The following is a 15,210-nucleotide window of genomic DNA, read 5'->3' as shown; positions in this document are numbered from 1 at the left end:
GTTGTTGCTGCTTCTTCAACATTTCACTCATCTCGGACAACTGGGGCAAGTTAACCATCCCCGGGGAACCACCCTGAATGCCGTACTGTGTACCAAGGAGAGGGAACAGAGTGACTTCGGCCTCTCATGCCACCTGGTCAAATTTCGTGTATGTGTATATGTATATGACAATAAAAAGGGTTTCTATTTCTATTTCTATTAAGAACTAACCGCTATTGTGCTGGCTTTTGTTAGCTATGGTTTACAGCCTCCATGAGGCATGCAAACACATTCCACTAGGAGTCACTTCATGGGACCTGTTAAGGGGCATTTCTGTAAATTGAATTTGCGTCGCAGCAAGTTGGGCATCCCGACACAATTATTTGTTTTTAGACGTAGGATGTGACGGCGCCTTTATTAGGATTCAGTCTTAAGTGTGGGTTCTTCATAGTCATGTACAAGCCCATGAAGAGGGTTCATGGTGTTCGCCTTTTTGGGTTGACGCATGATGGGCTTCGGAGCATGCAATTAGTGATTGGACTATATCTCAGAAAGAGTAAAGATGAATCAAAGGGTAAGTGAGTAAAATACTGGTGCCAGGCCATGTGGAATGAAAGTATGTCATATATTATGTCAACATGACGGTAGTACAACTATCCAAGAGAGTCAGACAGTAGAACACTTGTTTCTGTTAAATCCCAGGAAAGAGTAAAGAACCAGAAAAGAGGCAATCCTGATGGTCGACTCAGTTCTTTATAAACAGCTTTATTCCTTTCCATTTCCTTCTACTTTTTTCTTTCATGTAGGATGAAGAAAATTCTGATGTTAAAATAACAGCTGCAATGTAGATCAATTACAAGCAGATCAATCTTAAATTAATGTAAATTAACGACAGTAGCCATGTTATAAGTGCTGCTTTATGTCTTGGTGATGCTGCAACCCATGATTGCTTTCTTTGTGTTCCTCTCTGGTTTCAACAGGATTATATAACATTTGGGTCCAAATAGTGCTAACAAGAGACCAAAACTAGATGCCAGGATGGCAAAAACCTCCACTGCATCTGCATATTTGCCTGGAGAGTTGACATAAGCAGGGACAAAGGCCACCCATACAGCACAGAAGATCAGCATGCTGAAAGTGATGAGCTTGGCCTCATTAAAGTTGTCTGGAAGATTCCTTGCCAGAAAGGCTAACAGGAAGCTGAGGACAGCCAGTAAGCCAATATAGCCCAGTAACACTGCAAAACCAGCGGTGGATCCAACTACACACTCATAAACTATCTTGTCGTTGTGGTATTGAGTGTTTTTATGGGGAGCTGGTGAGGCAGAGACAATCCAAGCAGTGCAGATTGCTGCCTGAATAGAAGTAAGAACCATAACTGTCCCTCTCTGCTGCACAGCACCAAACCACTTTAGACTGGCTCCACCTCCTGGCTTGGACGCCTTGAACACAGCCAGAACCACCATGGTTTTTACCAGAATACATGAGACACAAAGCACAAAGCTGATCCCAAATGCTGCATGTCTCAGTTGGCATGTCCACAGCCTGGGCCGGCCGATAAACAGCAGTGAACAAAGGAAACATAATTTAAGTGACACCAAGAGCAAGAAACTTAGTTCTGAATTGTTGGCGCGTACCATGGGTGTACTGCGATGATAGGTGAAGATTCCCAGGACAACAGCACAGATAAATGTTCCCAACAATGAGGTCGTTGTCAGACAGATACCCAGAGGCTCATGGTAGGAGAGAAACTCAGTTTTCTTAAGAACACAGTGGTCACGCTGGGGGCTGGACCAGAAGTCCTCTGGACAACTGGTGCACTCCACTGAATCTGTATGAAAACACGGGAACAGAGCATCAAGGACATTGTCTCTCCCACCTGTGAACACTGACGTTGGATGTGCATCACCTAGGCAATAAGTGCAAGATTCCCGAAAACAAATTAATTTTCAATAATTTAACATATGTTTTTATAATGATACCAGCCTGTGTCATTGCTGATCTTTCCCTCAGAGCATGGTACACAGTCGAAACAGCAAAAAGGCTGCCCCTTTCTTCTGGCCATGCGGGTACCTGGAGGACAGCTCTCACTGCACACCGACAGGGGTGACTGATAGGATTGTAAGAGTTTTATCACAGTTATTCTACACTGTTTGATTCTGTTATTGTGTGTCATACAGTACTACGGTAAAGTAAAAAGGTACGACAAAATGTGTAACCTGTTTGGAATCAAAGTTCCAGAAGATTTTGTCATCATCAAGTGTGAGTTCTTCATCTTTGGAGGCCAACTTCTTAACAAGCCCCACATTCTGAACTTTAGTTCTTCCATCAGGGAGCCACAGCCAGTTCATCACATCATATATTGGTAAGGCATCACCGTTCTCATCAAAGTAAACTTGATCACCAAATGATGTGGTGAAGTTTACCTTTTCAAGGTAATGCATAAGCTATAAATGGGGTACAATTAAAATAAAGAAGGGGAGACTCAAATGAAAATATACTGTTGTTGATTGTGCATATGCTTTCAGATGCTCTGTGTGATAGATTGTGGATTTAGTCACGTAAGCTTTCAAATATAGTTCTCTAAATTTGATCAACCACTGTTGCCATTGATTCAGTATGTTTGACAGAAAAAATTAAGGCAATTTTATCTTGTCTTGCAACTTCTAGGAACATTTTGTCTTCTGCTCAAAGACAATCAGGAGGGTCAAACTGGCCTGCTAATGGCATAGTTAATAATTTCTTCTTTCCACAGAATATATTTCAGTTACACCTCAAAATACAGCGTCTGTTTTCAAAGACTAAACAGCTTGAGTGTAAACTGATATCACACCTGCCATGGCTCCGATGTTTGCAAAGTGGCACAGCTGTGTCCGCTGAAAGGACCTCTCCCTGGCTTGCACTGCAGCAGGTCATCAAGAGCATACGCCAGGGCATACACCGCCTTGTAAATATTGTACTCAGGCCTGAGATCAGAAACATCCAACAACTCAGCCCCCCCACTCTCTAGATCTTCCTGTCCAGTGCATAGTTCTCCACCAGCCTCCATCCAACCTGCTGGAGGTGGTGCAAATCTACACTGAAATGTGTATTCCCAAAACTGCAAGACCTGAAATGTATTTAAAACAAAGTCTTAACAGAAATGACATTATTATTGTAATTACAGATCTGATTGTAAGGTTACAATCTTACCATGCTATGTCCATAATTATTACTACTACTACTTATATGTATGTCAGGACGTATTCTTGATAGAAAATCCCTGAGGCCTGGTATTTCTCCTCTGCGGATGGCAATGCCCAGTGTGCCACTCAAGTATGGCATAAGGCGTGGGGTCTGGAGCACAGCAGCTGCTGACCAGGCTTCACTGGCCAACCACTGAAGTCCTGTCACATTCTCCCTCACCACCTGTGTATTTCATTGAATCAAATTAATTTATTTTCACACAACAAATATAGTCTACTTTGTAGGACTGAATTAGAAAAGAGATGAACACGTTCTCTCCCTCACCTCATTAAATAATTGGTCATTGGCTCTAAGATTTAAACTATGAAACTCTAGGTACCCCTCTGGCATCAGCTTTGGACGTGTCAGGGACAGAATATCAGTTTCCACTCTGTACATGCAAAGTGTCTTTTTAAAACAAATTTACGTCTTAACAGAAAGTTAGGTTTAGGCAACAAAACCACTTTGGCCGGTTAGGAAAAGTTTGTGGTTGAAATTATCTTGACTGACTAACAACTCGCGACTATCAAGTGGTTAGCGACTCATGTGACTAGCGAGTGCCCGATGAGTTACTTGACTCACTCACTTGGGTCACGGGACTGACGTGAAACAATAAGTCAACATTGACTTTTTGTTTCACACAGGATACAGTCAGTGGTCTCCTTGGTAAAGGTTCTGTATTTGTTTGACCCAGTGGACTATCACTCACTTTATACTCATCAGTTGCTTTGAGCGTCTAAAATTGAAGCGGATCGGTTTACATTAGAGTTAGTTGAAAGCTTGGTTCATGGCATACAGAAGCTAAAGGTTGCCTCCATGCATCAGTATCAGGTGCAGAGGGGCACTGACCAAGTGACAGTATTTGACGTGTTAGTAGTGAGACCAGGTTGACAAGATAAGATACCTCTTCCATGAGTTGAATCATGTGGATCTCATACGCAAACACAATGACCACACGAGCTGTTGATTTCTTCATTATTTCCACAATCCTCTTTAGTTCAGCAGGGTCTTCACCCCAGGGCAAAATCTCTGAGTAAGCTAGACAACCTCCACCAGACTGAACCAAGTCTGATTGGAAGGTTCGGGCAACATGGAGTCCATAGTCATCATCACTGACCAGCAGACCAGCCCAAGTCCAGCCAAAGCGTTTTAGAATCTTAATCATAGCACGCACCTTTATGAATAGAGAGCAGAGTTTTGAATGATCATTCAGAAGAAACATACTCATTCATGTTGCACAATAAAATTACAGTTAGTTGATGTAATTACACTCTTTTTCCTAAATTCATATAGTTTCCTCAACGAAGGACAAAGAAAATACAGAACTTTACTTTACAATACAAAATTGGCATTTAAATTGGCAGAGCATGTTTTAAAGCTCAATACACTTCAACTGAAACATATTTTGCATTTGTTATTTCTAGGCCAGAGTTTCACCTGGAAAGCATCACTTGGGATCGTTCTGAAGAAGGTTGGAAACCTTCGCCTATCACTCAGGCAGGAGCATGTGGCAAAGTAACTCACCTATAAAGAAACATATAGTATGTAGGCAGGTTTTACTTCTCATGCAAATTAGCAGAAACATGCAAACAATGTCACGTATTTAACGATTCCCCTTTTTCAAATCTAAATGAAGATGATCCCTTCTTACCAAATAAAAGCTTGTTGGAGACGCTGGAGCTGAGAATTAATGTACATCTCCTGTCCTATCATTTTAAATTTCTAAATACTTTCAAATATGGCACATCAAAAGCTCAGCTACAGCAAGACTGAAGAAGGTGAACTTACAATGGGCAAATTGAATAAACCTATCACATCAGAGGTGGCGATAGAAGATGTTGACATGGAATCACCCACAATCCCCAGGACTGGAGGGGTCCCCAAACATTTCTCCTGAAGCAGAAACTGCTCCTCTTGACCACTAGCCAGCAACAATGCAGCACTGAATCCAATTACAAGTGTGCCACAGTTGTCATAAAGACTGTATCCCAGAGTCACATTAGGTAGAAGATGGGAGTTTTTGTTGATCTCATCAATGGCGAAGGCCATGGTCATGGCATGCCTGAACCCTGCAGTGTCAAAGCTAATACATAAAATGTCACGGTTAACCACTAAAAAGCAATTCATTATTTATAATTACCCACGCATGTTGTCTGCTATATGAGTGTGAAACTTACCCTTGGCAGGTGAGCTGATTTGATTCTGAGGTGAACGACAGCTCAGGGAAGACAGAGGTGTAGTGGACGTTAAACAGCCCACCCAAAACCACATCACCAGGCTTGTGCATCCCATTAAGATAAAATTGTCTCCTTAATTTACAAGATGAGAAAAGAGAGGAAGACTCTGACATGAAAAAGGAAGAAGAGAACAAAATCGAGATCAGGTAGACATACAAGAACAAAAATCGGTCCAGAAATGCCCCCATATCTGCCCTCCTCACCCTTCTGAGCTTCATGACCAATTATTTACATTTATATGCAGGTCTGTGTCATCCCCTTTGGTGGTTTTGGTCATCATTTGACACCACCTGTCAGGGCACAGGCAGTCATGTGGGAGGCAGGACAAACTCACATCATCGTGATCACATTAATTATGTGATGTATTGTCTGTTTATCACTTTAATTTTTGAGTTTTTAATTATTTTTGTGCTATTGGAGCTCATCTTTAATTTTTTTTTTTATTGATTTTCTTTACCTCAAATACACATCAAGGGGTAAACTCTGAAAGCTCAGTGGATGTAAAAGAAAAACAAGAAGAAAGCAATATAAGATAATTTTTACTTACATCAACTAATGTCACTGTAGAGGTCAACTGCTGGGTCCCTATTTTTAGGCCTCTGCTCAAAAATTGCATATCCATACTAAAAAGACTATAATTCTGTAACTACAAGGTCTATTTTAATAATGATGTTATAATACAGGTAACACTTGTGAGATTTGTTCAGATGTGTAAATATTGTGTGTATGTTACTGGTTAATAGTAAATGAAGATGGCACACAGCTCAAATTGAAAAACTTCAGGTTCGCCTGAAAAAAAAGCACTTTTATTGATATTATTTCTTTGAAATAATGCAGCCGAAAGCCTAGAATCATAGCACAACATGTCAGTCTCTTTGCTAATTTGTGCTTTGATAAAGTGAAGCAAAAAAGAGTTAGAGGTTTTAGTACAGAGAGGTCATGTGAGGTCAAGCAGAATTGTCATTTTGGAACCAGCTGTTCCATTGTACTTTTATATACTATATATTTCACTTGTTTTGTCACTAATAATATTCCAATCTATCCAAATACAGCAGTTTGGCATCATTTTGAGAGCTATAATCCTCTCTAAACCCTGTCTGTGTCTGTGAACCATAGATCCATTCTCGTCTGCCTGTGTCTATGTGAGGCTTTTCTCAGCCTATGATTGGCCAATTTCAGACTATGATCACTCGTTCGACGCGTCAGAGTCTCAGGAATGCATTGGGGGACACGTGTGCTTGATTGACAGAATTGTTAGCCGGAAGAAAAGAAAACTGCACCGTGCGTCGCCCTGCGTAAAAACGGATTAGCCGAAAGTGAATTCCCTTCCCCCACGGTCCCCCAGGCTTGTCTGGCCCCCCTTCCTCCAGGAAACACTTAAAAAAACACAGGAAATACATAGCAACAGTGTATTTAGGAGGGAAACGAAGAATTATGCCGTACTTTACATGATTCAGCGTAAAGGTGAGGTGCTGCAAAATTGTTTTTTTTCGGTGAAGCGGTTTGTTGTTCTGCCGTTTGTCTGCTCACATCTCTGTACTGGTTTCATGGAGAGAAATTCTGAATATATCTCTGGATTCTGTGTCGAATTCTTGTGCTTTCTGATATATTGGTCGGCTGTGTTAGCTGTTCGATTTTTGTTCGTAGCATTGTCTGGAGGGCATGGCTCGCCGAGTCATGGCGAAATATATGTGATATTGTGGTAGATCTTCTAGTTGATTATATTAGTTTCTGTATAATTGTGTTTGCAGTGTGTAAAATGGTGTGGCGAGAGGAAGATGGGAGGTCGTTTAAAGTTACGTGGACATTAGCCAATAGTTGGAGCACAACAACGCCACCTTAGGAATTTCACCGAAAGATTAAGTTTTTCCCACACAGTATCAAGATTCATAGGACATTCAGGTTCATTATACAGATTAGCATGAGACGTGGTTCCAATACAACAAATAATCTTTATTATATTACAGTATTAATTCACCGTTACGGTTTACAGACAAAATACTAGAAGAGCCGTATACATATGAGGAGTATGACTGCGGCTTACCAGTGGCGAGGTGGACCAGTGCAGGTGAGGATCCCAAAAGAGGAGGCACCCCGATCACACGTGTACACAACGCTCACACACACACACACAACCACACGTGAGGGTTCCTAACCAGGGGCACACCAAACTACACAGCACACGAAGGGAGACACCAACACCTGGAGGCAACAACCCCACCACCTTGGCTTGGCAGCTCCTACAGGGACAAAGGACACAATTACAAAAAGGGTCTGGTTCTCAGGAAAGAAAATGAAACAAAAGAAAATGAAACAAAAGGAAAAAATAAGAAAAGACAAAACAACAAAAATAGCTCGGGTTAACTGATCAGCCAGGGGGGGGTGATCAGTAACCCAATTTATATAAATTAAAGGCCAGAGTGGACCTTAACATCCCTGGTCAGAATACACATATCATGGCTCAAGCTAAAAAGAGGTTGTTCTCATTAAAATAAGGGTGCTGCTGACCTCAAACTGCAAAACACCAGTAAACAAAACAGCAGCGTCCCTGAACGTGAGCCGAGTTAGCTGTAGCCGCTTTCTGGCGGCGTTCCGCTCGAACCCGGCAGCGACAGATCCGCAGGTGAATCACCTGTACAGGACTAGGGGAGCCCCAGAGATAGTCTACAAAATAATGAAAGCCAATATAACACCAGAACAGTATGACCGGGAGATAACAATGCTGCTGCATTCTTGCATACCTGCACAGCGGCGGATGTCCGGCAGACCGGAAGCGGGACACGCGTTTGACGTCAGGAGGGAGCTAAGGGAATCCCCGTCGCATTTATATGATGCCCGCCCACCGTGATTGGCTAGTGTTGGCCTTGTAATTAAAAGGGACACCGAGGCCCTGTGAATGGTAAAAGCTCACTTCTGCTGCAATGGTTTACATGATATTTTTGCCCATAATCTCTTCGTTAAGTGGGTATATAACATGTGTGTAGCATTCATTATATTCGTTTCTGAGAAGTGCATTGTATGACACGCTGTACGCTAAACTTTCTCCGTAGCCTCCCTCAAGGGGGGCTCTCGGTTACTTAAAAGGTCTAAACATAAAGTTCCAAATGCTGTAATATTGATTACAGTAACCCAGCTAGCAGTACAATCCTAAATGAAGGTAGATGAACAGTGCAGCATTTTGGGTAATTCCCGCAAGGTGTTTTAAGAACTAACCGCTATTGTGCTGGCTTTTGTTCGCTATGGTTTACAGCCTCCATGAGGCATGCAAACACATTCCACTAGGAGTCACTTCATGGGACCTGTTAAGGGGCATTTCTGTAAATTGAATTTGCGTCGCAGCAAGTTGGGCATCCCGGCACAATTATTTGTTTTTAGAGGGTTCATGGTGTTCATGGTGTTCGCCTTTTTGGGTTGACGCATGATGGGCTTTGGAGCATGTGCAATTAGGGATTGGACTATATCTCAGACAGAGTAAAGATGAATCAAAGGGTAAGTGAGTAAAATACTGGTGCCAGGCCATGTGGAATGAAAGTATGTCATATATTATGTCAACATGACGGTAGTACAACTATCCCAGAGGGTCAGACAGTAGAACACTTGTTTCTGTTAAATCCCAGGAAAGAGTAAAGAACCAGAAAAGAGGCAATCCTGATGGTCGACTCAGTTCTTTATAAACAGCTTTATTCCTTTCCATTTCCTTCTACTTTTTTCTTTCATGTTGGATAAAGAAAGTTCTGATGTTAAAACAACAGCTGCAATGTAGATCAATTACAAGCAGATCAATCTTAAATTAATGTAAATTAACGACAGTAGGCATGTTATAAGTGCTGCTTTATGTCTTGGTGATGCTGCAGCCCATGATTGCTTTCTTTGTGTTCCTCTCTGGTCTCAACAGGATTATATAACATTTGGGTCCAAATAGTGCTAACAAGAGACCAAAACTAGATGCCAGGATGGCAAAAACCTCCACTGCATCTGCATATTTGCCTGGAGAGTTGACATAAGCAGGGACAAAGGCCACCCATACAGCACAGAAGATCAGCATGCTGAAAGTGATGAGCTTGGCCTCATTAAAATTGTCTGGAAGATTCCTTGCCAGAAAGGCTAACAGGAAGCTGAGGACAGCCAGTAAGCCAATATAGCCCAGTAACACTGCAAAACCAGCGGTGGACCCAACTACACACTCATAAACTATCTTGTCGTTGTGGTATTGAGTGTTTTTATGGGGAGCTGGTGAGGCAGAGACAATCCAAGCAGTGCAGATTGCTGCCTGAATAGAAGTAAGAACCATAACTGTCCCTCTCTGCTGCACAGCACCAAACCACTTTAGACTGGCTCCACCTCCTGGCTTGGAGGCCTTGAACACAGCCAGAACCACCATGGTTTTTACCAGAATACATGAGACACAAAGCACAAAGCTGATCCCAAATGCTGCATGTCTCAGTTGGCATGTCCACAGCCTGGGCCGGCCGATAAACAGCAGTGAACAAAGGAAACATAATTTAAGTGACACCAAGAGCAAGAAGCTTAGTTCTGAATTGTTGGCGCGTACCATGGGTGTACTGCGATGATAGGTGAAGATTCCCAGGACAACAGCACAGATAAATGTTCCCAACAATGAGGTGGTTGTCAGACAGATACCCAGAGGCTCATGGTAGGAGAGAAACTCTGTTTTCTTAGGAACACAGTGGTCACGCTGGGGGCTGGACCAGAAGTCCTCTGGACAACTGGTGCACTCCATGGAGTCTGTATGAAAACACGGGAACAGAGCATCAAGGACATTGTCTCTTCCACCTGTGAACACTGACGTTGGATGTGCATCACCTAAGCAATAAGTGCAAGATTCCCGAAAACAAATTCATTTTCAATAATTTAACATATGTTTTTATAATGATACCAGCCTGTGTCATTGCTGATCTTTCCCTCAGAGCATGGTACACAGTCGAAACAGCAAAGAGGCTGCCCCTTTCTTCTGGCCATGCGGGTACCTGGAGGACAGCTCTCACTGCACACCGACAGGGGTGACTGATAGGATTGTAAGAGTTTTATCACAGTTATTCTACACTGTTTGATTCTGTTATTGTGTGTCATACAGTACTACGGTAAATTAAAAAGGTACGATAAAAAGGTGTAACCTGATTTGAGTCAAAGTTCCAGAAGATTTTGTCATCATCAAGTGTGAGTTCTTCATCTTTGGAGGCCAACTTCTTAACAAGCCCCACATTCTGAACTTTAGTTCTTCCATCAGGGAGCCACAGCCAGTTCATCACATCATATATTGGTAAGGCATCACCGTTCTCATCAAAGTAAACTTGATCACCAAATGATGTGGTGAAGTTGACCTTTTCCAGGTAATGCATAAGCTATAAATGGGGTACAATTAAAATAAAGAAGGGGAGACTCAAATGAAAATATATTGTTGTTGATTGTGCATATGCTTTCAGATGCTCTGTGTAATAGATTGTGGATTTAGTCATGCAAGCTTTCAAATATAGTTCTCTAAATTTGATCAACCACTGTTGCCATTGATTAAGTATGTTTGACAGAAAAAATAAAGGGACTTTTATCTTGTCTTGCAACTTCTGGAAACATTTTGTCTTCTGCTCAAAGACAACCAGGAGGGTCAAACTGGCCTGCTAATGGCATAGTTAATAATTTCTTCTTTCCACAGAATATATTTCAGTTACACCTCAAAATACAGCATCTGTTTTCAAAGACTAAACAGCTTGAGTGTAAACTGATATCACACCTGCCATGGCTCCGATGTTTGCAAAGTGGCACAGCTGTGTCTGCTGAAAGGACCTCTCCCTGGCTTGCACTGCAGCATGTCATCAAGAGCATACGCCAGGGCATACACCGCCTTGTAAATATTGTACTCAGGCCTGAGATCAGAAACATCCAACAACTCAGCCCCCCCACTCTCTAGATCTTCCTGTCCAGTGCAAAGTTCTCCACCAGCCTCCATCCAACCTGCTGGAGGTGGTGCAAATCTACACTGAAATGTGTATTCCCAAAACTGCATGACCTGAAATGTATTTAAAACAGTCTTAACAGAAATTACATTATTATTGTAATTACAGATCTGATTGTAAGGTTACAATCTTACCATGCTATGTCCATAATTATTACTACTACTACTTATATGTATGTCAGGACGTATTCTTGATAGAAAATCCCTGAGGCCTGGTATTTCTCCTCTGCGGATGGCAATGCCCAGTGTGCCACTCAAGTATGGCATAAGGCGTGGGGTCTGGAGCACAGCAAATGCTGACCAGGCTTCACTGGCCATCCACTGAAGGCCTGTCACATTCTCCCTCACCACCTGTGTATTTCATTTAATCAAATTAATTTATTTTCATACAACAAATATAGTCTATTTTGTAGGACTGAATTAGAAAAGAGATGAACACGTTCTCTCCCCCACCTCGTTAAATAATTGGTCATTGGCTCTAAGATTTAAACTATGAAACTCTAGGTACCCCTCTGGCATCAGCTTTAGACGTGTCGGGGACAGAATATCAGTTTCCACTCTGTACATGCAAAGTGTCTTTTTAAAAAAACTTACGTCTTAACAGAAAGTTAGGTTTAAGCTACAAAACCACTTAGTTAGGATAGGAAAAGTTTGTGGTTGAAATTATCTTGACTGACTAACAACTCGTGACTACCAAGTGATTAACGACTCATGTGACTAGCGAGTGCCCGATGAGTTACTTGACTCACTCACTTGGGTCACGGGACTGACGTGAAACAATAAGTCAACGTTGACTTTTTGTTTCACACAGGTTACAATCAGTGGTCTCCTTGGTAAAGGTTCTGTATTTGTTTGACCCAGTGGACTATCACTCACTTTATACTACATCAGTTGCTTTGAGCGTCTAATATTGAAGCGGATTGGTTTACATTAGAGTTAGTTGGAAGCTTGGTTCATGGCATACAGAAGCTAAAGGTTGCCTCCATGCATCAGTATAATGTGCAGAGGGGCACTGACCAAGTGACAGTATTTGACATGTTGGGAGTGAGACCAGGTTGAGAAGATAAGATACCTCTTCCATGAGTTGAATCATGTGGATCTGATACGCAAACACAATGACCACACGAGCTGTTGATTTCTTCATTATTTCCACAATCCTCTTTACTTCAGCAGGGTCTTCACCCCAGGGCAAAATCTCTGAGTAAGCTAGACAACCTCCACCAGACTGAGCCAAGTCTGATTGGAAGGTTCGGGCAACATGGAGTCCATAGTCATCATCACTGACCAGCAGACCAGCCCAAGTCCAGCCAAAGCGTTTTAGAATCTTAATCATAGCACGCACCTTTATGAATAGAGAGCGGGGGGATTAAAGCAGAGGTTTGAATGATCATTCAGAGGAAACATACTCATTCATGTTGCACAATAAAATTACAGTTAGTTGATCTAATTACACTCTTTTTCCCAAATTCATATAGTTTCCTCAACGAAGGACAAAGAAAATACAGCACTTTACTTTACAATACAAAATTGGCATTTAAATTGGCAGAGCATGTTTTAAAGCTCAATACACTTCAACTGAAACATATTTTGCATTTGTTATTTCTAGGCCAGAGTTTCACCTGGAAAGCATCACTTGGGATCGTTCTGAAGAAGGTTGGAAACCTTCGCCTATCACTCAGGCAGGAGCATGTGGCATAGTAACTCACCTATAAAGAAACATATAGTATGTACGCAGGTTTTACTTCTCATGCAAATTAGCAGAAACATGCAAACAATGTCACATATTTAACGATTCCCCTTTTTCAAATCTAAATGAAGATGATCCCTTCTTACCAAATAAAAGCTTGTTGGAGATGCTGGAGCTGAGAATTAATGTACATCTCCTGTCCTATCATTTCAAATTTCTAAATACATTCAAATATGGCACATCAAAAGCTCAGCTACAGCAAGACTGAAGAAGGTGAACTTACAATGGGCAAATTGAATAAACCTATCATGTCAGAGGTGGCGATAGAAGATGTTGACATGGAATCACCCACAATCCCCAGGACTGGAGGGGTCCCCAAACATTTCTCCTGAAGCAGAAACTGCTCCTCTTGACCACTAGCCAGCAACAATGCAGCACTGAATCCAATTACAAGTGTGGCACAGTTGTCATAAAGACTGTATCCCAGAGTCACATTAGGTAGAAGATGGGAGTTTTTGTTGATCTCATCAATGGCGAAGGCCATGGTCATGGCATGCCTGAACCCTGCAGTGTCAAAGCTAATACATAAAATGTCACGGTTCACCACTAAAAAGCAATTCATTATTTATAATTACCCATGCATGTTGTCTGCTATATGAGTGTGAAACTTACCCTTGGCAGGTGAGCTGATTTGGTTCTGAGGTGAACGACAGCTCAGGGAAGACAGAGGTGTAGTGGACGGTAAACAGCCCACCCAAAACCACATCACCAGGCTTGTGCATCCCATTAAGATAAAATTGTCTCCTTAATTTACAAGATGAGAAAAGAGAGGAAGACTCTGATACGAAAAAGGAGGAAGAGAACAAAATCAAGATCAGGTAGACATACAAGAACAAAAATCGGTCCAGAAATGCCCCCATATCTGCCCTCCTCACCCTCTGAGCTTCATGAACAATTATTTACTTTTATATGCAGGTCTGTGTCATCCCCTTTGGTGGTTTTGGTCATCATTTCACACCACCTATCAGGGCACAGGCAGTCATGTGGGAGGCAGGACAAACTCATATCATCGTGATAACATCAATTATGTGATGTATTGTCTGTTTATCACTTTCATTTTTGAGTTCTTAATTATTTTTGTGCTATTGGAGCTCATCTTTAATTTTTTTTTAATTGATTTTCTTTACCTCAAATACACATTAAGGGGTAAACTCTGAAAGCTCAGTGGATGTAAAAGAAAAACAAGAAGAAAGCAATATAAGATAATTTTTACTCACATCAACTAATGTCACTGTAGAGGTCAACTGCTGGGTCCTAGCCCTATTTTTAGGCTTCTGCTCGAAAATTGCATACCCATACTAAAAAGACTGTAATTCTGTAACTACAAGGTCTATTTTAAAAAGTTGATGTTATAATACAGGTAACACTTCTGAGATTTGTTCAGATGTGTAAATACTGTGTGTATGTTACTGGTTAGTGGTAAATGAAGATGGCACACAGCTCAAATTGAAAAATTCCAGGTTCGCCTGAAAGAAAAGCACTTTTATTGATATTATTTCTTTGAAATAATGCAGCTGAAAGCCTAAAATCATAGCACAAGATGTCAGCAGTCTCTTTGCAAATTTTTGCTCTGATAAAGTGAAGCAAAAAAAGGTTTGAATTCCCTTCACCGCCTCCCTCCAGGAAACACTTAAAAAAACACAGGAAATACGTAGCAACAGTGTATTTAGGAGGGAAACGAAGAATTATGCCGTACTTTTCAAGATTCAGCGTAAAGGTGAGGTGCTGCAAAATTGTTTTTTTCGGTGAAGCGGTTTGTTGTTCTGCCGTTTGTTTGCTCACAGCTCTGTACTGGTTTCATGGAGAGAAATTCTGAAGATATCTCTGGATTCTGTGTCGAATTCTCGTGCTTTCTGATGTATTGGTCGGCCGTGTTAGCAGTTCGAATTTTGTTCGTAGCATTGTCCGGAGTGCATGTCTCGCCGAGTCATGGCGAAATATACGTGATATTGTGGTAGATCTTCTAGTTGATTATATTAGTTTCTGTATAATTGTGTTTGCAGTGTGTAAACTACACAGCACACGAAGGGAGACACCAACACCCGGAGGCA

General features: G+C 41.6%; 2 protein-coding genes across 2 annotated transcripts; both read right to left on the bottom strand.

Annotated features, from left to right (window-relative positions):
• Positions 1-896: 896 nt before the first annotated feature.
• On the bottom strand, positions 897-5,539 carry LOC142959201 (extracellular calcium-sensing receptor-like). The gene is made up of 9 exons (XM_076100410.1): positions 5,382-5,539; positions 4,993-5,287; positions 4,642-4,728; positions 4,109-4,378; positions 3,172-3,387; positions 2,813-3,088; positions 2,199-2,426; positions 1,966-2,089; positions 897-1,810 (listed from the first exon to the last, which is right to left on the bottom strand). Exons 1-9 carry the CDS (start codon positions 5,489-5,491, stop codon positions 897-899), a joined length of 2,520 nt encoding a protein of 839 aa, XP_075956525.1. The 5' UTR covers positions 5,492-5,539.
• Positions 5,540-9,273: 3,734 nt separating this feature from the next.
• On the bottom strand, positions 9,274-13,983 carry LOC142959255 (extracellular calcium-sensing receptor-like). Its single transcript, XM_076100492.1, has 9 exons — positions 13,772-13,983; positions 13,383-13,677; positions 13,032-13,118; positions 12,485-12,754; positions 11,548-11,763; positions 11,191-11,466; positions 10,577-10,804; positions 10,343-10,466; positions 9,274-10,187 (listed from the first exon to the last, which is right to left on the bottom strand). The coding sequence occupies exons 1-9, from the start codon at positions 13,879-13,881 to the stop codon at positions 9,274-9,276; spliced, it is 2,520 nt and encodes an 839-aa protein (XP_075956607.1). The 5' UTR covers positions 13,882-13,983.
• Positions 13,984-15,210: the final 1,227 nt, after the last annotated feature.

Source organism: Anarhichas minor, unplaced genomic scaffold (genome assembly GCF_050575085.1).
Source record: "Anarhichas minor isolate MPS153535 unplaced genomic scaffold, ASM5057508v1 ptg000026l, whole genome shotgun sequence".
Taxonomy (NCBI): domain Eukaryota; kingdom Metazoa; phylum Chordata; class Actinopteri; order Perciformes; family Anarhichadidae; genus Anarhichas; species Anarhichas minor.
Note: the sequence above shows the minus strand (reverse complement) of the source record. Positions and strands in the feature narration are given on the sequence as shown.